This window comes from Narcine bancroftii, chromosome 10, assembly GCF_036971445.1.
Source record: "Narcine bancroftii isolate sNarBan1 chromosome 10, sNarBan1.hap1, whole genome shotgun sequence".
NCBI lineage: Eukaryota > Metazoa > Chordata > Chondrichthyes > Torpediniformes > Narcinidae > Narcine > Narcine bancroftii.
In genome coordinates this window covers 12,414,365-12,438,796 of record NC_091478.1, presented here as the reverse complement: position 1 = coordinate 12,438,796, position 24,432 = coordinate 12,414,365, and the positions used below count along the sequence as shown (strand labels likewise).

At 42.6% G+C, this 24,432-nt stretch overlaps 1 protein-coding gene across 2 annotated transcripts in view; it reads left to right on the top strand.

Annotated features, from left to right (window-relative positions):
* Positions 1-24,432, top strand: part of inpp5f (inositol polyphosphate-5-phosphatase F) — a 153,380-nt gene that overhangs the window by 35,891 nt on the left and 93,057 nt on the right. For both annotated transcript variants that reach the window (XM_069899864.1, XM_069899863.1), the window contains exon 2: positions 5,876-5,956. In XM_069899864.1, the coding sequence (XP_069755965.1) occupies positions 5,876-5,956 (81 nt within the window). The remainder of the gene's footprint in view (positions 1-5,875; positions 5,957-24,432) is intronic.

Below are 24,432 nucleotides of genomic sequence, written 5' to 3'. Positions count from 1 at the left end.
CTCCTTTATACTTGATTAGCTCAGAATCACTAAACTCAGATGCAATTGACCTTGAAAATGCAAATTGTAATATGGCAAACAATAATCTATCTTTGATAGGACAAAGATGACCAGAAATTGTGCGGGGTGGGGGGGTGGGGTGTTGGATTGGACTATTAATGTGGTACGGGGCCTAAAGTTTTATCTGGAATTTTTTAAAAAACGGCATTTTTTTGGTAGATGACATTACATACAAGTAAAATTTCCTGTAATAAATTCTCAATTTTCAGAGACAGGACCCCCCCCCCCTGTCGTTCCCGCCCCTTCCCTGTGGGCGTCCTCTCTTACCTTTGGTGGACTCTTGGCCCCCGAGCATCTGATGAGAGAGAAGCAAGTTGCTGGCTCAATGCAGGAGCAATGGCCATTTTTCTTACCCATAATCCTTCACAGAGCTGGAACCGCTGTGGCACTGGCTATTGCTCCTGCATTGAGCCGTCGCTGCGATCTGGTGTGGTGCTCCATAAATTCTGGGTTTGGCAGCACTGCATCCCTGCTACCCATGTTGGGAGTTAGATGGGGATTGGCAGTGGGATGGGGTGCTGCCAGTGCTGCCTGAGGCCCGGTGGAGCACCTGTAAGCTGCCCGCACTCTGCTCCAACACCCCGGTGGTCCGCTCCTCCTGCAGCTCTGCACCTCATGCCCGGCCTTCTGCCCTACTTGGCCACTGGTTCTGAGCAGCTGGCACTGGCCACCTTTTTGGGTGAACTCCTGGGTGACTCTGTCATCTCTGACCTCCAACTGACCAACATGCTGGTTGAGGGGGTACTATCCGTCACAAGACTGATCACCGGTTAGCACCCTCCCCCCACAAACCTGCGCTTGGCTCAGCCAGCACCTTCCCCTTCCCCTGCTGTGCTCCACCTGGCCTAGGGTGTAAAATTGTCTGGCACTAACCCTGGGGGGCAGTGGACAGATAGCCGGGGGGGGGGGGGGGGGGGAGGGGGGTGGCTAGGTGTGAGGTATTTGCGTAAAGGGACCAAAATCAAAATGATTTGAGCAACGGCAGGTGTCCAGTCCTGATAATTTCAGACAAAAGGTTAGGCACCTGCACTGTGTTCAGAAGGAATAGGATGAGGATGGACATGGATCTTGGACATGAAATTAAATTCCTTACCAAATACTGGTACAAGAACCTTTGGCACTGACTCAAGAATCAACACACTGGAGGCCAACCTAGATCTGCAACTTGAGAACTTGGGGAAATTCAAGTAGGGGGACCTTGGACATCCAGAGCCAGAGTTCCCTGGACAATGAAGAGAATAGGATGAAGTGACCAAAGAGAAATGCACAACAATCTAATTATGTCAAAGTAGACTGGTGGCAAAAATCAGAACAGGTTTTCAAAAACGAAAAGGCAAAATTTGAGCATGTAATCAGGAACTCTTCTGCATTTTTTATGCAAATAAATAGCGTTTGAGAGTTGGGAGTGGCCAAGAGGACCAAAAGGGAAGTTGGGGCCTGGAAACCAGTGGTTCTTCAGGTGATTGTACTTCAGTTGACTTTCAAACAGGTGCAGCTTCTTTTTCAATAGTAATGAAAAGATTTACAAGGGGCTATAAATCCATAAAAGGGAGGGCTGTATAAAAGCCGACTGTATTTAAGCCAAGACCGAATGAGATGCATCATGGGTTGCTAAAGGAAGTAAGAGTTTTTTTTAAAAAAAAGCTGGTCGTAGCCATACAGCATGGAACAGGCCATTTGGCCTCATCTCCATGCTGACCAATTTGACATTCTGGGCTACTCCCATTTACTTGACTGCCAAAGCATTCCTATCTATCTGTCCAAATATCTTTTGAATGTAAATTGTGCCCAGTTCTACAGTGTCTGCAGGCAACTTATTCCAGTGGTGAATCACTTCAGTTAAAAGGTTGCCCCCTAGGTCCCTGTTAAATCTCTCCCCCCCCCCCGCCCAAAACCTATGCTCTCTCTTGCTGGATTAATCGAGGAACACAGTCGACAGATGCTGGGGAATGGAGCAAAACAGTGATGGATTTGTTCTGGGCTAAACCATTGACTCTCCGTTTTTCTCCCACTGCTACTGGTCTTGCTGAGTTCCTTCAACTGATTATTTTGCTTCAGAATTGCCTTTCCTGGCCAAATGACTAAGCATTCACTTTATCTATGCCCCTCATTATTTTACACAGGTCTCCCCTTAGTTTCCTACGTTCTCGGGCAATAAAGACTTTGTCTATCCAATATAACTCAAACCCTCCAGTCCTTGCAACATCCTTCTGCACCCTTTCCAATTTATTAGTGCCCTTTCTAGACTAGGTAACCAGAACTGCACTCAGTTGTTAAAGTGCAGTCTCACCAATGCCTTGAATTAATTAATCAATACCCTGCCCAATAAAGGCAAACATTGTTTTATTTTGTGTGGCTATTCTGCACTCCTGAGTTGCCACATTCTTGGAATGATGCAGCTGGTCTCTATTGTACAATGCTTTCCAGGGCCCTATCTCTCATCCCACTCAGAACAAGGAGAACATTTCCCCCATTCACTTTCCATCAGCCTACACGTAACAAGTAATTCTTTATAATTAGCCTCCTCTTTTGAGATGCTTCCACCTGGTACATCTTTCCATTCCTCCTTCTACCCAGCTTTCTGAGGCAATGTCCCCACTCGGTAGTTGTGCTCCACTCATCCATCTCTGCCAGGTCCAGTTCTCCTTCGTGCGACACCTTCCTCCAATTGCAGAAGAGGCAACACGTGGCCTTTTAAGACCATAATCAATAGGAGCAGAAATAGGCTGTTTAGCCCATTGATATTGCCCTGTCATTTCATCATGAGCTGATCCATTTTCCCACTAAGCCCCACTGCCTGGCTTTTGATGCCCTGGCTAATCCAGGATCTTTAAACCAGTGCCTTGAGTAAAATGTGAAAGTCTGCAGACACTGATTGAAGAGAAGAAACACAAGGCTGGGGGTGGAAACAGCAGTTCAAACAGTGCACTTTATAGAGCAAAGATAAAGATGCATCACCAACGTTTTGGGCTTGAGCCCTTCAAGATGTGAGCAAAATGTAAGCAGGCACCTGAACAAAATGGTTGGGGTTGGGTGGCGGAGCTGGGGGGGGGTGCGCGGGCAGAGGGGCACAGTCCTGCATTCAGGAGGTCTAGTTGGATGAGGGAGGGCAAAACAGAAAACTGGAAGGAGGGATAGCTCTGTGTGGAGAGCTGGAAGAAAGCAGACGGGTAGGGAAGAGGGGGAAAACTGGGAGCGGGCTAGCAGAAACCAGAGATGTCTCTGCTAATGCCATTGGTTGGAGAGTACCCAGATAGAATATTAGATGTCGCTCCTCCAATCTACGGGTGGCCTTGGCTTGGCAGTGCATGAGGCTACAGACAGACGTGTCGGCTCGGGAGTGGGAGGGGCAGAATTAGATGGTTGGCCACGGGGAGATCCCTGTCATTGATGAGGTCAGACCGAAGGCGCTCAGCAAAGTGATCTCCCAGTCTGCATCCAGTCTTTCCGATAGTGAGAAGTCCACAACGGGAGCACCAGATGCAGAAGATGACTGCAGCCGATTCACAGTGAAGTGTTGCTTCATTTGGAGACACCCACTGAATGGCCTCCACAACTGCCTGTGGTAACAAATTCCATAGATTTGCCACCCTCTGGCTAAAGAAATTCCTCCCCATCTCTTCTAAGCAGACACCCTTCAATCCCGAATTGTGTTCTCTTGTCCTGGACTTTTTCACCATGGGAAACAACCTTTCTATAATCAAAATGTTTCAATGAAATTCCCCCCTTGTTTTCCTAAATTCCAGCAAGTCCTGTCCAAGAACTGTCAAATGCACCTCATATGATAACCCCTTCATTTCCACAGTCATCCTTGTGAACCTTCTTTGAACCCTCTCCAACGTCAGCACATGCTTTCTTAAATGAGGAGCCCAAAACTGCTCAGTTTTCCAAGAGTGGTCCCATTAGTACCTAACGTTATATTCCAGCTCCTGTATTCTATTCCTCTTGAATTGAATGCCATTCCTCTCTTCATTCTCTCTAGGGACCCAAGCACATGTACTGCCTTATCAATGGCGGGCATTGCATTCCATGCTTAAGATGTGCTTTAAGAGGGAAGCCAAATGCAGATTGAGTAATCACCTTGTCTGATCCATCCACTGAGTGACCCTAGTCTTGCCATTTTCCATGCTATCCTTTTTGAACTTTTGGATTGTTCCAACAAAGTTTGGAGGTGCAACGTCTCTGAGAATATCACTGGTATGAAATTGAGAGCCCGAAGTGGAGTAAATGGAACAGTCTTTCAGTGCATAGAACGTTACAGACCCTTCAGCCCAAGATGTTGTGCTGATCCGTATAAACTAAACCCCCTCTACCTCATAACCATTTTTTTCTTTCATCCACGTCCCTGTTTAAGAGTCTCTTAAATGCCCCTATTGTTCTAGCCTCCACCACCACTGGCAATGCATTCCAGGCAGCAATTTAAAAAAAAACTTGCCCCTGATCCGGGGAAAAAAGATGCATGCTGGCTGTCTATCTTATTTACGTCTCTTCATCATCTTGTTGAACCAGGACTGAGTGAGGCTGCAGGAGAATGATAGTAGGGTTGGAGGGGAGATGAGGAAGAATGCATCTAACCTGGTAGTGATGGAGGCATGAAACTTGCTGCTTTGAACGTATGATTGATGTGTACGTGAACATACATATCCCGTGGGATTGCATATCAAATACTGGAAGGTGGAACTTGGTTGGGTAGCTCTTTCTAAACTGCAAGGGCTCAATGGTTATTTTGTGGATTTTTCTGATTAATTAGTAAAAGGGCAAGTTTTCTTTGTTCATTTCCTTAGCAAGAGAAAATAATATTATGGGCTAAGTAAACATTCACTTTTGTTAACTATAAAGAACCCATTGTGTTATTTGTCCCCAACCAATGTATTTTGTGGCTTATTTCGTTACAATTCTTTTATAAATAGTTGAGATGTATTGAAGGATAAGAAATTGCTCCTGTTGTCAGTTTATCATGTCCTTGGAGCTGATGGAAGGGCATCAGCCAATTTTCTTGCTGACAGCCTGCCTCTTGTCAGGATGATTTACACAAGGCAGAAACCCTGAGGCAAGTGTGACAAAGAGACTGGTCTGTGAAAAAATAATCCAATCCTTCCCATTTATTTGATTTATTTTTAGCCAAACGCTTTTGTACGGTGCTTGCACTTTTTTCCCCCCAAATGTGCAATAAATTTGTCTCGGAGGAGGATGGATTTTGTGGGGTTTTTTTGTGCTTTGATTCAAATCAAATTGTTGAGTGAGAGTTCCTTTTCTGCAGTTGGTACTGAAAGGCACAGCAATGTGAATGGCATCTCGGGGAACGAGCCTGCAGAGTGCATTTTTGTGCACCTTGCAGTTGTTCTTAATAAGAAAGAGTCATCAGTTCTAATTATTTGCTCCGACTGGTTGTGTGATTAAAGCAAAAATGGTTACAAAGTGATGGAATAGGCAGTTGGTATTTTCTGTTGAATGTCCATATTTTCATGTACACCTGAATATTTAATGAGTATTTAGAATATATAATTGATTGTACCATTTCTCCTTAATTGTTCAGGCTAATTTATTTTTTTTAGTAAAGCTATCGGTGAAACATTTTCTGATTGATTATTGCGTAGGCATTATCTGTAGGTTTTCGTGAAAAATGGCTATTAAGTTTTGAGGCCAAAACCTTTATCAGACAGGTGATGTATTGCTCGACAATGACTTTGGTGTGTTTGCATGGAGAGCAGTGTAATATCATTTTCTCAAGCACCATCATCTTTTTAATTCACCTGGGTTAATGCACCCATTTTATTGCAAGCCAAGAATAAAAAAAATCTTTATTTTTCTACAGCTACTGATTTGCTTTTGGCTTGGAACCCCATTTGCCTTGGTCTGGTGGAGGCTGTCATTGGGAAGATTCAGCTTCACACAGGTAAGGCTTTATTCACTGAAGGTAAATCGAAGATTCGTCATGTGATTGGATAATTTTAAACTAACTCCTGTTGTAACACCGTTTCAAAATGCTTTGATTTTAAAGGAACTTGAAGTATTTGATCAGTAGTTACTAGTGAATGTTTTATTATGGATTCAGTGCATGTTCAGTGATTAATTCATTTAATCTGCATTGTTCCAATGAATATTCTATTCCATTCATTTTCAATTTGATCAGATTGCGATACAAGAACATGAGAAATAAAAGCAGGTGGAGGCAACTCTAGAGCCTCTGTGGTCAGATGCAAGTCTTACTGCTTTCCCACAACTCTGGATACTACAGTTCTGACTGCTGTCTGTGTGGATTTGCATGTTCTCACTGTGACTACATGACTTTCCCTGCAATGGTGCCCAGTGTTAAAGTAAAATGCCTTTGTTTTTCCTACCAGTATGGGTCACTTCATATTTATCCACATCGGTATCGGTATTTGTTCTTTTGACCATGCCTAAATCAAGTGAAGTCTTTTTGTATCCTCTTCAGTTCAAAATCCCATCCAGTCTTTTGTCATGACCAAACTCAGAAGTTGTATTTTGTTCTTGTATCCAAATCATTTATATTATAGAAAGCTGAGGCCCACTGACTCTAGCATTCCAATATATTCCATCTGTCACACTGAGCAAGTCATTTTATTTCTACTCTTTTCTATTTGTAATGTCTTTAAATATTATTGCTGTTCAGGATGCCATTATCTTTTAATTACCAAGGATCCACGCCACCCAGCACACTCTCTGTTCTCGCTGGTACTATCAGGGAAGAGGTGACGGTGCCACAAGACTGGCTCCATCAGGTTCAGGAACAGCTGCTACCCCTCCACCATCAGACTCCTCCACGACAAACTCAATCAGAAACTCACTTAAGGACACTGACTTTTGCACTTTATTGATTTAAAAAAAAAAAAAAAAAAAATTTCTGTATGGTGCAGTGAGTTTTTTTTACATTCATTATCTGTTTATGTGTACAGTTTGTTTTGCAGTACAATAAGTGGCAATTCTGCCTTGCCCGCAGGAAAAAGAATCTTGTGTTTGTATGTGATGTTGTGTATGTACTCTGACAATAAATGTGAAATCTATTGGGCGAAACAAGGTAGTAAGCATCGAACTGCGATACACCTCTTCCAGGGTGAACCTATGTTCATGCCAATAGGAAAAATAATGATACATCCTCAGAAGCCCCTGGTGACTCCCGCTTCCAGTTTCTGAGGCTGACATGAAAACAAACTTCAGGAGGTTGAATTATCACTCTCCAGCCTAGACGGTACCTGGCCACCTCCTTAAAACCCGTGTGAACCATCTGGCTGGAGATTTTTGCAGATATTTTCAACCTCGCTGCTGCAACCTGCTTCAAAAGGACATCCAAGATGAATGAGGTGACCTCCCTCAATGACTATCGGCCAGTGGCCCTGCTACCGTGATGAAGTGCTTTGAGAGACTTACTATTGGAATGAATCAACTAGTGTCTCAGGAAGGACCTGGATGCACTTCAGTTTGCTTCTTGTCACGTCAGATCAATTTTACTGGCCCTTTGGTCTGGGTGAGATCGCTGGACCACAAGAACATCTGTGTTCATTGATTACAATTGAGGGTTCCACACCATTAATATTATCAAAACCTTTGATCAAACTAAGGGATCTGGGTCTTACTCCTTTGCAAATGGATTTTTGAGTTCCTTATCGGCAGTGTGTGGATTGGCAACTTCTCACTAACCATCAACTGAGGGGCACCTTAAGGCCGCGTGATTAAACCTCTGATCTTTTCCTTAACTGCGTGCGATTGGGCATTCAAGTTTAGTTCCAATGCAGTCTGTAAATTCAGTGATGACACCACAGTTGCTGCTGAGTAACGGGAAATGATGAGTTAGAATACAGGATGGAGATTGAGAATCTGGTTGGGCAGTTCAGAACCACAATCTTGCACTCAATGCCACTAAGATCAAGGAGCATATTGTTGATTTCAGGAAGGTGAGCCATAGGGACCTGTCCTTATTGATGCGATTGCTGTGGAGAGGGTTAATCCCTGTAATTCTTTTGGAGTCCATGTATCTGAGGACCTCTCCTGGAGCCAGCACATTGATGTAATCATGAAGAAGTGCACACCCATCCCTCTTTTTGAGAAGACTGAACTTGGCATGTTGTTGAATACTCCATCAAACTTCGACAGGTGTGTGATAGTTTGACCCCTCTGTCAAGATGGAAGGACAAGCAGTGAACCCATACAATATTTAAGGCAATTTTTTTGTCAGTCACTGTCTTACAAATTGATAAGCACGTCTCTTTGAATTTGTTTGAAGTACATTGTTCCATGTCTTAACACATCTAAGGGTGTGCTTTCTTAAGAAATGGAAACAAGTGTTTCACATGAACAAGTCAACTCAAATAGATTTCAGTTCTTGCATACAAATTAAGTTGCTGTCTGGAAAGGTCGCTTCTAATCCACTTCAACATCTGCACTCTGTATGCTTTTAATTAGCACATATAAATTATCAGTCTAACAATAACATCAAACTGATTAATATTTAGAGGGAGGAAGGAAGCTTCAAGAATGAGGTATGTATGATCAGAACAGAACCTTGCCAGTGCCTTCGCACTGACTGCTGTGTGAGTCCTGTGGTTATTGACAGCAATTGTGCGGTTTTACAGATACCGTAATCAGCTGCCGGGTGCCCGGGAAACTATTGATGAATGGGAAGCACTTCCAGCGTGATTGCGGCTACTTATTAACAACGGATAACTGTGGATGGCTATTCATGTAATGCTGTTAAGTCAGTTTTGGGTAGGATCTGTGGCCCATTAACATCTTTGTAATCTTGTTCAGTGCAAAGCACGTTTTAGTGTCAGCCAAACATCAGTTTAGTTTGGAGGCTTGGGATGATGGCTTTGAATAAATGCTAAGTTAGTTTGTCTGGAAGGAACCCAGTGCCTGTTTTGAGTGAACATGTGGTTTTTCCTTAACACAGGTTGAAAAGCTAGGGAATTCTGTACTTAATTAAAAAAAAAATCAGTGGTGCTTTTTCTCATAACTAAAATGTCTGTACATCATAAAAATGTGAACTTTAACAGGTGCATTGTGGAATATATACCGCATCACAGTCTGGTTTGGAAACTTGACACCCTAGGAACATAGAAGGCCGCAGAAAGTGGCAAACGTAGCCAGGTCCATCACAGGCGTTGACCTCCAGTCTATTTAAGACATCTCAGTGAAGCAGCCAGCATTGTAAAGGACCCCCATCACCATGGTCTAAATTTATTCTCCCTGGTCCTTTGCAGAAGCCTTCAGGATCAAGAATAGTATTTTCCACACTATCAGTCTTTTGATCTTCCCCATACTGCCTTAACCCTAAATGACTCTGGATCACAAAAAGACAGATCCACTTGCCCTATTGAAATGCCACATTCTTCTTTTATGAACTGGAATTGGAAATATTAATTCTGTTAACCTCAGTATAGGAGGGGATAATAAATATAATGTATGCTAATATCTTTGGCTTTGTACAAAGGTAACCGTTTTTGGCTGCATGCAAGCATTGTACTTGCGTAACATAACATATAACAACAATTACAGCACGGAAACAGGCCATTAGGCCCTTCTAGTCCGCACCGAACCAAACACTCCTCTCTAGTCCCACCTACCTGCACAATGACCATAACCCTCCACCTTTTTCTCATCCATATACCTGTCCAGCTTTTTCTTAAATAATAAAATTGACTCTGCCGCCACTATTTCTCCCGGAAGCTCGTTCCACACCACTACCACTCTCTGAGTAAGGAAGTTCCCCCTCATGTTACCTCTAAACCTCTGCCCCATAACTCTTAACTTATGTCCTCTTGTTTCAATCTCTCCTACTCTTAACGGAAATAGTCTATCCACATCCACTCTGTCTATCCCTTTCATAATCTTAAATACCTCTATCAAATCCCCTCTCAACCTTCTACGCTCCAAAGAATAAAGACCTAATCTGCCCAATCTCTCCCTGTACTCTAGATGCTTAAACCCAGGTAACATTCTGGTAAACCTTCTCTGCACTCTCTCCACTCTGTTTATATCCTTCCTATAATTAGGCGACCAGAACTGCACACAGAACTCTAAATTAGGCCGCACCAATGCCTTATTCAATCTCAACATCACTTCCCAACTCCTATATTCCATGCAATGATTGATAAAAGCCAGCATACTAAAAGCCTTCTTCACCACCCTATTCACGTGAGTTTCTACCTTCAGGGAACGATGTACCTTTACTCCTAAATCTTTCTGCTCTCCTGTATTCATCAATGCCCTCCCATTTACCACGTATGTCCTGTTCTGATTCTTCTTACCAAAATGAAGCACCTCACACTTATCAGCATTAAATTCCATCTGCCATTGTACATGGCAATAAACTCATTATCGTGCTATCTTCCACTCTGCTTGAGTTGGGGTTGTCGGGGAGACGATAACTACCCCCCTCTCCCTCCCCCCCTCTCTCTCTCTCTCTCTCCACAGACCTACTAAGTTGTCAATTAAATTTTCACATAAAATGCCACCTTGGGGAAGATTGCCTGTGCATATGCAATTCCCAGGATGCATATTTGAGAGGAATATGGGGAATCGAAAACTTCTTTTTGGTCTGGGAGAAATAAGCTGGCCTTTGCTTTTTCAATTTAGGATAGCTCCTCTGTAATTGATTACTGACTTGTCTTGAGAACACCTGATATACATTTTTACACAGCTATTCTCTCAGTGATGACACTTTGATGGCTGTTGAACTCCCTTCAATTCTTTAAGTTGAATTAATTATTAATAACTAATATCCCCTGTTGTGTTCAGGTTTCAGCACCATAAATTATCATAATATGTCACCCTGCCTAATCTCAGCCAAATATATCGATTCTCCTCTCTCAAATGTATCTTCTGCTGCTATTTTTTAATCCACTACTAACCTAGGCAAATTTTTGATCATTTGTCCTATAAATTGTACTTCAATATCATCTTTTTTTTTTTTTTTTTTAATTTTTTTATTTTTCACACCATAAATCACAATAGCCATGATATACACTTTTTCTTTTCCACACATTTACAGTTACTTCAATATCATCTTGACGTTGTCATTCAATAGACTGCTTTTGTGTTTCATGGTTTAATATGTTCTGAATCTGATGGATTAATTTGTCCCTGGAATATGCTGCCAGTAGAAGCAGATACACCAGCAATGATTAAGAGGCTTTTTGTCAGGCATGTGAACAAGCAAAGAATAGACCATATGCAGCCAGATGGTATTGGTTAAATTTGACGCAGTACTGTTCTGCAGAGCCTATTTTCACCTGAAAGATGAGCCAAACATCAACAAATGGGATGAGCTAAGATAGACAGCAGGGACCTGTTGCACCAAAGGACCCATTTACTGTGCTGTACAACTCTGATGCTTTCCCAGTTGATCTAAATTTTCTAAAAATTTAGACATACTGCACGGTAACTGGCCCTTTTGGCCCATGGGCATGTGCCACCCAATTGACCGACAACCCCCGGTACATTTGAATGGTGGGAGGAAACTGGAGCCTCTGGAGATAGCCCACGCAGACACGGGGAGGAGGTACAAATTCCTTAAAGGCAGCTCGGGATTCAAACCCCGGTCCCAATCGCTGGCACTGCAAAGACGTTGTGCTAACCGCTTTGCCGACCTTGCCGCCCCGTCTAGATCACCCATTCTCAACAGGGCAGGGGGCCCACGAACTTTGAGCATAAGTGGGAAACAAAATGGTTGAGGTTGATCTACTTCACGTTGAACCTTGGACAGCCTTTTTTTCTATTTATGCCACCAATTTTTGGCTCCCTCTGCAAAGTTATCAGTCACTAATAGAAATATCTTGCATGAATATGATTCCACGATTGGATTCTGTCTAAAACTTTCAGGTCTAAATTGATCTATATTTCTCCCAGTCAAATTAGTACTGTAGCACGTTTGCACGTGAGTATTTCCACCAGGTACACATTTAATTGAATTTATGAAAGAATCTTGTATTTTTACTCTTCTTCCATCTGGTAGATGCTACAGGAGCCTTCGCTCTCAAACCAGCAGACTGAAGAAGAGCTTTTTCCCCTGCACTGAGTGGCACCACACTCACAATGACCTGTCGTACAAGTAGTTACTTGTATCTAGCACTTTTTTAACCTGGTTGGATGCTAATTGTATTTCATTGGCTTTGTATTTTACTTGGCACAATGACAATAAAGTTGGATCTAATCTTAACAAAAAATAGATTAATTGCTTTGTTTAATTTTGAGAAAGAGTCTGGCAACTGAGTGAAATTAAATGCATGTTAAAAGGTGTTTTCGGAAAGCTTATTAAAAGGATTAATTCATGGTCATCTCCAAGGGAGCTGGTCATTGTATACAATTGGTCTGAAAACCTTCACCTGGTCCTTGGATTGCTTGTGAACACTGGACAGTAAGAGGAAAGATGGGGCTGATTTGGGGGGAAACAAAGCTTTGTACCATTTTTTTCATGGAAGGGGCTAATGTCAGGGTTTGAGCAAAAGAGCTGTTTCATGCAATATGGGCTAAAATTGTTAGAAGTGGATCTAGAGGGGCTTGCATGGTCAGGATGGGATGCATCTTCAGTTGAAGACAGCAAAGTAAAAACCTGCTGCTGTGATGTTTGATGGTGAGACAATGACGAATCGTACACACTTGTTCAAAGAATCAGAATTTGTTGTCATGAACGTGTCACGGAACTTGTTGAATTTTGTGGCAGCATTACAGTACAAATATTGCTTAAAAAATACATTTAAAAAATAAATAGTACAAGAAATAGGAAAAAGTGAGGAAGTGCCTGTGATTCATTGTGCATTCAGGGATCTAATGGCAGTGGGGAAGAAGCTGACCTTGTGCCGCTGAGTGCTTGTCTTCAGGCTCCTGTACTTTATTCCTGACGGTAGCAGAATGAAGAGGGCATGGCCTGGGTGGTGAGGGTCCTTAAGGATAGGGGCTGCTTTCATGAGACACCGCTTCTTGTAGATGTTGTCGCTGGAGTGAAGACTGATGCCCGTGATTGGCTGGTCGAGTTAACAACTCTGGACTTTTTTTCATGTCCTGTCCATTGACACCTCCAAACCAGATAGTGATGTAACTGGATAGATTGCTCTCCACAGTACACCTGTAGAAATTTTAGAGTGTTCGGTGACATACCGAGGATGAGGCAGATTGCTGAGAAAACTACAAAGCAGTTACATGGTGAGAATGAAGATTCTAGAGGGGCATTGGAGGCTGGTTTCTCTGTGGCATCCAAAGCAGTAGTGATTGGAGCAGAAAGGAATGTTGGAAGATTTGCCCTTCATGTGAGAGAATCTGAGGAAATTAAGACTGCTTATCAAGAGGAAGTGTCGAGTGCCCTTCAGGGGATGGCAGGAGGACTTTGTCGGTGTAGGGGATTGAGGCAAGTATACCATGTACATCAGCTTTATTTCCATCAATGGACTGGGGCATTCTGATTCTATTAATGGTTAGCAATCAAAGAACATTATCTCTAATCTCAGCTGTAAATTGATCAGCAGCCAAGTTCATGCTGAAATATTTTGTTCTAATTGAACTTGCTTTGTACAGTACACACAAGTGCTGGAGAAGCTCAGCAGGCGACAGCATCTGAAGAAAGTAAAAGGCAGCCTTGAGCCCTAAAGGAGGTTCTCCAGATGCTGTGTGAACTTCTGATTATCTCCAGCACTTTAATGGACCGCTAGCAGCATGAGCAGATTTCCTTCTTTAACTGAGTTTGCTCCCGTGCCTTCTGTATATTTGAATTAAATCTCCCCCTGTTTGCATATTTGAACATCTGTTGGTGCGAATTAACTGGAAATTAAATCATTTTTAAGCTTTGAGAAGGAAAGTCCCAAGTTGGGTTTCCAATTTCCTCACTCACCACCCCCAACCCACTTACCACGCAACATGCTGTTTAGCATTTTATTTTTTCAGCACACTTTGCTTCTGCTTCCAAGAAATTAGGAGCATGGAAGGAATAGGGTCATCTGGCCGGTCACGTCTGATCTGTCATTCAAGGTCGTGGTTGATGTTGTTGTGGACTTGGTTCTACTTATCCATCTGTTCCCCAGAACCCTTAATTTCTCTACTATTCAAAAATCTATCTGAGTCTTAAATACTTTTAACAAGGCTGCCTCTACTTCTGTGAGCAGAGAATTCCACAGATTCATTACTCTCTGGGAAAAGTAGTTCCTCATCTCTTAAATCTACTCACTCCCTCATCCCCCCCCCCCCCCCCCCCGCCCCCAAAAATCTTCAGGCTATGTCCCCAAGTTCTCATCTCATACCAGTGGAAACATCTATTCAGTTTATAATTTAGTATGTCTAAAATGTCAACACTCACCCCCCACCACCCTTCCTCATCCATCTGAACTCAGTTCCTGGCTGTTCAATCTCTCAAGTTATCCTCTTTATTTCTGGAATCTGCCTCTGTCCTGCTGAAGAAAGATCTGGAATTCCACATGTATTTCAGGGGTGTCCTCACCTGAACAGCTATGTTAACAGTTGCCACAGAACCTCCCTGGTCTTCAATGTAATGCCTCCAGTAATGAAGGCATTTTCCACCGGGATCGCCATCTGCAGTTCTTGTACAGGCACTCTCCGGTTTCTCTGCACACAATATGCTGCGATAGTAGTCCAATATATTATTTTCCTTCCAAAATTGATGACCTGCACAGCAGCATGTACTTGGAGAGTTACTGACATTGAGTTATCTTGTTTCATTAAAAAAGCAACAGATTGAACCGATAACGCAACTTGGAGGTTGATATTATTTTGCATTGAGGACATTTCTGAAGATTAGGGTTTCCTTGATCTGTCTGTTCACTGCACTCCCCATTCTTTCACCTATCTCGCTCACAATGGCACAAATGCAAATGAACGAGATGGATTATCACAGAAGTAGGAAGATCATGCTAAATCATTGCTGGAAGAACATTGAATTTAATATATTCATCTTTTTGGAGTCATTTGAAACCTCTATGTTCATCTCCGTTGTGTGGAGATGTTAACAATGAAGGAAGCCTATTGTATCACTGTTGGAAAGACTTAGCAAATGACTTCCTTTAGTGTTGGTACAGATCCTTTTGAAGTTATCTGCTTAAGCTTTGTAGAAAAGTCACCTTAAATACTATAGTTGGTTGTGAGATGCTTTCTTACAATGCCTTTGATATTATCCAGCTCGGTTTAATTAACCAGCCACAATTGGAACTTGTTTGGGTTGGTTAAAAGGAAGTATGGGTGTACACCACGTGGCCCCTTGAGTCTGTTGCACCATTGCTTGAGCTGCACCTCGGTTGGTGCTCCTCCCGACTTAGTCTGATCATGCACCGACCACTGACATTGCACTACTTGACAGCACATGACAAATGCAATCCATCTCATGGGAAACTCGATTCACCCTGCACACCACAGGAGAAGACACCGGAAAAGACTAATACTCAGCCAATTTCACTCGGGCAAAACTTTGGATGGAAAAATTGGTGGATTGAGGTCTTGATGCAACAATCCTGGGACATGCACCTTGATGGCTGTGCTGAAAGTTAATTCAAGTTATTTAAAATAAGCTATCAACTTTTTTGTCTTTTTAAAAAATTTTCACACCATGAACCATATTAACCAAAATTCACACAAACATTTCCCTCTTGAATATACACAGTGTAATTTGCTCCCTTTTCTCCCTTCTTCCCACCCCCTTCCCTACCCCCTCAACGTTCAACATATACAATACAATAAACCCATTAAACAATGTCATCACACAATGAAAATAAACCAGAAAATTGTGTCATCTACTTTTGCACATTGGTTCAATTAATTTCATCTTCTTCTCATTCTATCATTTTAGGGTGTGGAGGTCCACGGTAGGCCCTCTCTGTTGTGTTCCATGTACGGTTCCCAAATTTGTTCAAACACCATGACTTTATTTTTAAAATTATGTTATTTTTTCCAATGGAATACATTTATTCATTTCTATGTACCATTGCTGTACTCTCAGGCTCTTTTCTGATTTCCAGGTTGACACTATACATTCTTTAAACTTTAATTTTTAGAAAAAAAATCTTTCAGTAACGTTTGTATGCCATGGTAGCTTTTATTTTTGCATACTGATGAGGTTGGATTTCTTGTGGTTAATTGAAGCTTGCCTGTTTATTTTGTACAGTGCAAACATGTCACGGAGCCATATACTGCTGAGTGTTGTTTATATTCCTCAACATCTACCTCAATGGAATTAGTTTATTTCTATCCCACCTGCTCTGCGTACATTATAGTGACATTGCAATTTTATTACGACAGCTGGATTTGCTGTGGGGCCCATCCTTTCTGCCTGTTGTAATTGCTAATTGAAGCCTTTTAATTCACTGCCATTTTTATCTTTGTGTTGCATTGTTTTATAATTACATCTGTATTCATTCAGTTAGTAATTAAATCCACACAAGTAGGAGTTGGGTGGGAACAGCAGGCTGCAGTTGAAATTAACATTATCTTCTGCCTTTGCTACTGAATGACTTGTCATTATCAGGGTACTATAATCTGTTTCTGAACTGATACTGTGATGAATTAAGGTTTTGGTACCAGCATAATTTTGATCTAGTTACCTCTTGTCAAAAGTATTCAGAGGTTAAGCTATTAATAACTATAATGAAGTTGACACTGATACTGAGCCAGGAAATTCACGACATGCAATGAAGCTGCAAATGCTGGATAACTGGAAGAACAAACAAAATGCTGGAGAAACTTGGCAGGTCCAGCCTCATCCATGGAAAGTCATAAACAGTCTTATGTTTCAGGCTCTGATTTTTCCATCAGGAATGCTGAAAATTGGGCAGTAGCCTAAAGGGGAGGGGCACAGGCTGACATGTGGGAGGGGGAAGGAAAGGAAGGATAAGAGGTGATGGGGCGGGGGGGAGGGCAGAAACTCAGCAAGATGCACTTGATAGGAAAGAAAGGAAGGGGGTGGTGATCAAGAGGAACGATGGAGTGAGTGACGAGTAGGTAAGGTGTGAAACAAGAATGTCTGCAGATGCTGTGATTCTAGTTAAAACACAAGTGCTGGAGAAACTCAGCCAACTCACAGTGCCAATAGGCAAATACATACAAGTGCAGGTCAGATGGATGTGGGAGGGGAAAGAAGGTGGGTGAAGAGTTTACTGAAATTGGAGGTCTGTATTGATTCCGTTTCCCTCATATCCCAAGATGGAGTATGAGGTGTTCCTCCAATTTGTGGTGGCCTCAATCTGGCAGCATGCAAGGCTGTGAATGGCTATGGCATTGTGGGAATGGTAACTGGAATTGAAGTTGTTGACCCCTGGGAAGGTCCTTGCAGTTGCAGCAGACAAAGTGAAGTGTGTGTGCTGGTTCTTGTAACACAATTCCGACATGGCCTTGGAGGCAGTACTACTGCAGGAACCTGAGGACACATGGCCACCTGTGGCCTGTGCATCAAGGTCTTTAACAAATGCAGAAGCCAACTATGCACAGATAGAGAAAGAGCTTCTTGCTAGCACTTATGCATGTGAAAGAATCGATCAATATATTTTTGGACAAGCTTTTGAAGTGGGGCAGACCATAAATTACTGATCTCTATGTCCAAACCACTGAATTACTGTCCCATGACAGTACAGCGCACATTGATAAGGCTGCAGAAATATGATATGAAAATGATTTACACGCCAGGAAAATACATGTTTGCAGCTGATGCACCGTCTCGAGCAGTTGACAAGAAAGAAAAGTGACCAAGAGGTTAATGCAGAGAAACAGGCCTATGTTGACATGATGGTCACCTCACTTCAGGTATCCCAGGATAGAACAGAGCAGATTACGAAAGCCACAGAAACAGATGAAACAGCGAAAGACCTCAAAGATAAAATACAGAAAGGATGGCTGGTGGCTAAGAATGACTGTCCATTGGGTATTGGGGATTATTGGGCATGCAGAGATGAACTGTCAATTGTAAAAATATGGTCTTCAAAGGGAACAGGTTTGTGATTCCAGTGTTACTACGCAAGGAAATACTGCAGAAGGTGCATGAGGGCATCTTGGTGAGGAAAAATGCAAATGTAGAGCTTGAGAGGCAATGTACTGGCCAAGAATGAACCAAGGCACAAGCCAGACCATTGCTTCAAGCAGAACTGTTTACATCACACCCTGTACCAGACAGGCCATACCTCAAAGTTCGAGTAGATTTGCTTGACTGTAATGGGAAGAGTCACATAGTACTTAGTCTATTTCTCCAGTTACCCGGAGGTAACAACACTGCAGTCAACACCGAGCAAAGCAGTTATCACTTTCATGAAAACTGTTTTTGCGAGGCATGGGATTCCTTGTGAAGTCGTATCAGACAATGGTCCACAATTTTTGAGTCCTTTGCCAATACTTGAGGGGGGGTGTTTCGACATGTAACTTCAGGCCCATATCACCCAAAGTCTAATGGCCTAGCAGAGAGTTCTGTGGAGGTGGTGAAGAGCCTCATGAAGAAAACACATGATGGATGAGAGATTTCCACAGAAGTCTAATGATTTACACAAGTGCACCACGACAGAATGGCCTTCCTCCTGCCCAAATGCTGATGGGTCGACGCATGCAGACCAACCTTCCAATACGGGAAAATCTGTGGCCCAAGGAAGCACACAAGGTCAAACAGGCTAAAATGAAAGTGAAAATAAAATAGAAACAGTACCATGACAAGATTACTGAAGCCTGGCGTTCCAGTGTGAATCCGAGATCACCTGGGCCATGCCAGGATATGTGCAAGAGGAAGTAGATCCACATTCCTACCAGATCCAGACAGAGGGAGGGACTCCTCTGAGAAGAAACTGCATGGATCTACCACCACGAGTTCCAACCCCTAGTCATGACCTGTCACCTGTCAGCACGCAAAAGGGTCCAGCATAGGAAGAAAAGTCTACAGAACGACATTGTCTAATGCAGCAAATACAAGCAGTATACTGATGGAAACACATAGCAGACAAAAAATGACTGTTAAACCACCTCAGAGACTGAAAGCTGCTGAATATAGATATTTTTGTTATGTGCTTGTGTTTTTGTTCTACATTTCCCCGCATGCAATGTGCGCAGTTGGGGAAATCAGAAGTGACATGATGATGGGGGTTGGAGGTCAGTTGAAGCAGCTTAAGGAAAAAACATTTGGTTAAGTGTAAGTAAGAAGATGTTCTTCTTGGGGGAAAAAAACAAGCATAACTAAAAGGCTCAATAATGCAATATTTTTTCTCCACCCCCAACTCCAACCCCACCCCAGCCCGATCTGTATCTAGTAACCCCCACCCCATGTAGAGTAGGTTGCACTGGGTGCAATAGATAACCCCTGCAGATTCACAGGTGAATCTTAGAACGACTCTTTTGGGCCTTGAATGAGGGTGGCGGAAGAGGTGTGGACATAAAAGTGCAGCGTTTTACTGGGGAAATGATTCTTATTGCTTTGCTTCCAGTGATATTGCCTCAAGGATTGTAGTTCTGCAGAAAAGAGAGAAACCTGTCAGCTGATGACTATCTTTAAATTTCAAATTCCCCAATCACTTTATTTGACAGCCTATTAAATTCTATCATGTTTTGCAAGTAAGTCTAGGCTTGTGTGTTATTGCTCTGCCTTTCTTAGCTGGGATCTGTCAGGCTTTCCAACAGCTCTCTTGGTATTGGAAATGTACAACATCTGACTGGCATTGGGCTCCCTTGGTTTGTTCTGAACTACATATTTGCAGATGGCTCACAGTTTGCATAATGAAAGTTATTTTTGCTTGTTTTCTGCAATGGGTTGCTGTTTGATTATCCCTTTTGTTCTCTGATACTTTTAGTGCTGTTTGTAATTGAAATAGGGTAGCACGGTTAGTGTAGCAGTTAGGCAAAGCTGTTACAGCATCAGTAACTGGGATTCCAATCCTCTCCCCGTATCTGCATGGGTCTCTTCCAGGTGCTCCGGTTTCCTCCCACACTGTGGGTCAATTGAGTGTAATTGAGTGGTGAAGGACTTTGGGCCAATAGGGCCATTTACTGTGCTGTATATCAAAAAAAAAATATAGCCTTAACTGTGTGACATTCTAAAATTTTAAATTCTGCAACTTCCGTATCTCTGTGCTCTTTAAAAAGTGAAGATTGGCTGGTTGAAGAATCAATGCTGACCCACTTATAATAACTATCACTTATAATAACTATCATTTATGAAGTAGGTAGTGAATCCACTTGAATTAAGATGTCTCCAATCACAAATGGAGATGGTCCTGTTTGTTAACAGGAGGCAGAGATGAACAAACTCTGTAAGAAATGGATTGAGTATTTCTGAACATCTCAACTGATACTGGTCCAAGATTGGTCATCAGGGAGTTCAGGTTTAAAATCAAAGCCATAAAGTTGCTGGTGTGGGAACTGTCTGATAATGTGAGGAGACCTACCAGACACTGATGCAATCAGTCAGAATGCTCTCCATGTTATTGCTTAGAAATTTGTAAGAGTCTTTGTTGACATACTAAACCTCCTCAAACTCCTAAGTATAACCACTGGTGAGCTTTCTCAATGATTGCATTGACATGAAGTCGCAGGAGAGATCTTCAGAGATGTTGACATCCAAGAATTTGAAGTTCCTTACCCTTTCCACTGCTGTCCCCTTGATGAGGACTGATTTGTGTACTCCTGATTTTCCCTCTCCTGAATCAGTGAGCTCTGTAGTTTTTCCCACATTGGACTCGTTGTTATTACGCCACTCAACCAACTGATTTATCTCACTTCTATATGTTTTCTCATGGCCGTTTATAATTCTGCTCATCAGCAAATTTGGAGATGGCATTTGAATTAGGTCATAGATGTAGAGAGAATAGAGCAGTGATCAAGCCTGCACCCCTGAAGTGCATTTCTTGATTGTTAGTGAGGAGAAGACGTTGTTTCCGATTCATACTGATTGTGGTCTTCCGATTGAAGATCCCATGGCTGAGGGATGTGCAGAGGCCCAGGTTTTGAAGCTTGCTGAACAGCATTGAGGGGATGATGGTGTTGAAAGAAGAGATGTCGTGGATGAAAAGATGAATGTGTTGCTGTTGTCTAGTTGATCCAGGGCTTGGTGGAGAGGGTGAGATTGTATCTGCTGTGGAACGATTGTGCTGGTAGGTGAATTGCAGTGGGTATAGGTATTTACTTGGGTCTGCATTAATTCTGGACATTACCAGTTTCTCACAGCATTTCATCATAGTCGATGCAAGTGCTATTCGGCGATGGTTGTTGAAGCAGCTTATCCTGCTCTTCTTGGACATTGATGCCCTTTTTTTTTTTTTTTTTTTTTTTTTTTTTTTTTTTTTTTTTTTTTTTTTTTTTTTCGGTTCAACAGTCAGTTTATTACACAGCACACGAATAAAACTTAACAGAGCTCTGGGTCAGTCGCTAGTTTATAGGTCACCTGCACAGTGAGCTATTCCCCAAGACTGACCCCTATTGTCCAGTTGGCTCAGTTTATATAGATCAACCTTATCATACAGAACAAAAGTTGGCTTCCTTTGCTAGATCTTTTTGCATAAGGGTTATCACAAGTCATCTCCTGTTTTGCAGATATCTGGGGTGTAGCACTCCCATCTTAATCCTCCAAGCCAGACTATCCTGTTGATTGGATCAGAAATTAATTCATCCCCAGATATTTCTAATCACCATTCTGTCCCTGTCTGGCCAATTTCTGCTGTTCTCTTTAACACTGATGCCCTTTTGATGCAGGTGGGAACCTCTGGCTGCAGCAATGTACACTCCAGCTAGATTTTCAGTACTCTGCCAGGTACACCATCGGGGGTCTGACGCCTTACGGGGCTTCACTCTCTGGAAAGATGTTCTGACATTGGCTGCAGAGACAGTTATCACAGAGTCACCAGTTTCTGCAGGGATTCTTGAAAGTAACATTGAGTTCTGCTTTTCAAAGTGAGCATAAAAGATGTTCAGCTCATCGGGCAATGAAGCATCACAGCCATTTATGATGTCACCCTGCACCATAGCTGTTTCTAGCTTCCCTTGGAATTGCCTCTGCTGCCAAGATGGTCTTCCCTAGGCTATACCTGGACTTCCTGTGGAGATCTGGATTACTGGTGTTTACCATCGACCTTGCCCTCAGTAGGTTGTGAATCCTTCAATTCATCCATGGCTTTTGGTTGGGGCAGTGTATGTGTGCACGCTCACACATTCACCATACATATCCCATTCCTTGAAGGGCTCAGTTACAGTATTTATCTGTACCTTCAATGGACCTGCTGAGCTCCTCCAGCATTTCTGTGTTTTTACTGTAATCACTGCATCCGGAGACTTTGGTGCACTTTTCAATCTGATTACGTGCAATTAATTTTGTATTGGGGTCTAATAAAAAGCTGACTTATGACTTTGCAGAACCAGCCATTAAGGCGGCTGCTTCAGGGACTATGTGGAAACAAAGGGGTCTCTATCACTTGGCATATATCAAGCCCAACATGGAAAATTGACGGGTGTAACTGTCATAATGTGGGGTTGAGGGAAAATAAATTGACCGGAGATTATTCCACTTATTCTGATGCAGAGTTTCGTGGAATCTCAACATGCATGGTGAGTTTGGAAAGATTCACCAGTTGTTGGCCTCTCGTTCTGCAGATGTATGTGAAGGCTCAAAACTAGCCATGAAATTTGGATTGATGAGACAAAACATCAGTTCATTCAAACGAAAACTTCTGGGAAGGGTGGGTGAAAGTCAAAGTGACCATTGGAAATTATTTGGAGCAGAGCAAATATGACTTCTCAAAAAAAAATGAGGTGGAAGGGGAATGGAATTTTGCTGCTCTGGGAATCGGTTCAGATTTGCCTCTATAATGATCTATTGGTGTCTAGAGATTCTACACTGGCCAAAATTTCCATTCAAGGTGATGGTATGTGGCTGTTAATGCTGGTACATGGGCATTTTTTTTTCATCTGTGGAGAAGATCATTAATTAATTCCAGTTAAACAACTTCGACCATTTGGGATTTTAAAAAAATTGTGTACACTAAACAGTTTTGATTCCAGGATGTGACGTGAATAGAGGTTATTATAGCCTGGTCATTTTAATTAACCTTTAATTCTTGTCCCTAGGCATACTTTCTTGGTGGAGGAGGGAGGATGTTTTTCTTATTTATTATATCAGTATGACTGTTCTTTGTAAAGATTAAAAACTGCAAAAGGTCTTGGCCTAGTGCAGAAAATGACATGGAAATGTTTATCATGTAGATTCTTTAACAGCAAAATCCATTGGAGGGCCTCTGCCTGTTTCTTTCAGATACTGCCTAAATTAAAGTGTGTGGGTGATGCTTTCTGTTTCGCATCTTTGACTTTTTCAGAATGTTTTGGATCATCATAACTTGGTGTGTGCTGAAATAAATAGTTCTATGCTCACTTGGTATGTCATTGAGTAGACCACTGGTTACAACTTTTATGCAACAAGAAACATTTATTTATTAAAAGCTTGGATTTTAAACCACCTCCTCAGCTTCATTCTATCAGGAACAGGGTCACTTGTCTTTGTTTTCTCTCCCCCACCCCCACACCCTCCACTTCTGCAAAGTTTTGCCTTTTTTTGGTTTCTCACCAAAACCTGAGATTGAACTAAATCACTTCACTTTGTGGTACTTGAGAATCCCTAACCTTTAACTCCTTTGTTGTATTCACATTGAGACTTGGATGGATGCACTTGCTGCACTGAGCAAGCCTTTCAACCTCTTCTCTGTAAGCTGACTCCTCATTGTTGCCGATGAAGCCAACTACCATTGTGTCATCTGCAAAACTGATGATTCTGTTGGAGCTGAACCTGGCTGTACAGTCATGAGTTGGCAGCATGAACAGTCGCTGGCTGAGCCCGCAGCCCTGAGATGCGCCAGTGTTCAGTATGATGGGACTTGCAGTTTTGCTGCCAACCCAGACAGACTATGATCTTTCAATCAAGAAGTCCTGGATCCAGTTGCAGAGGGGTGTTTTGAGTCCCAGCAAAGATAGTTTATCCACCAGCCTCTAAGGTATGATTGTGTTGGACGTTGAGTTGAAGCTGGAATTTTCCATATATCTCATGTAAATGTCGACCCCAGTCTTCATCTTGGCTCTGCCCGCTCCCCCCGCCCCCCACCACCACAGGCTTGAGCACCCAAAGCAACTCCATGCTTCAGCCCCGGCCACTTGTAGACCATAGCTTCCATCGACTTTAATTTGGATTTCCTACCCTCTCTGCTCACAGACCAGCGCTCTCGACCCTTGAAACGACACAGACGTCCAGCTTGATCCCAACCACCCCTGTTCCGATGTCTACGCTGTCTCCCTCGCCAATTCCCACACCAACCTCTTCCTCTGCAAGGGTAACACCTTGAATAGCTCTGCTGCTGGATCCTACAGGTTCATCCACCCCCACTCCCTGCCCTTTCCTATCCCCTCACATTCACTTCTCCC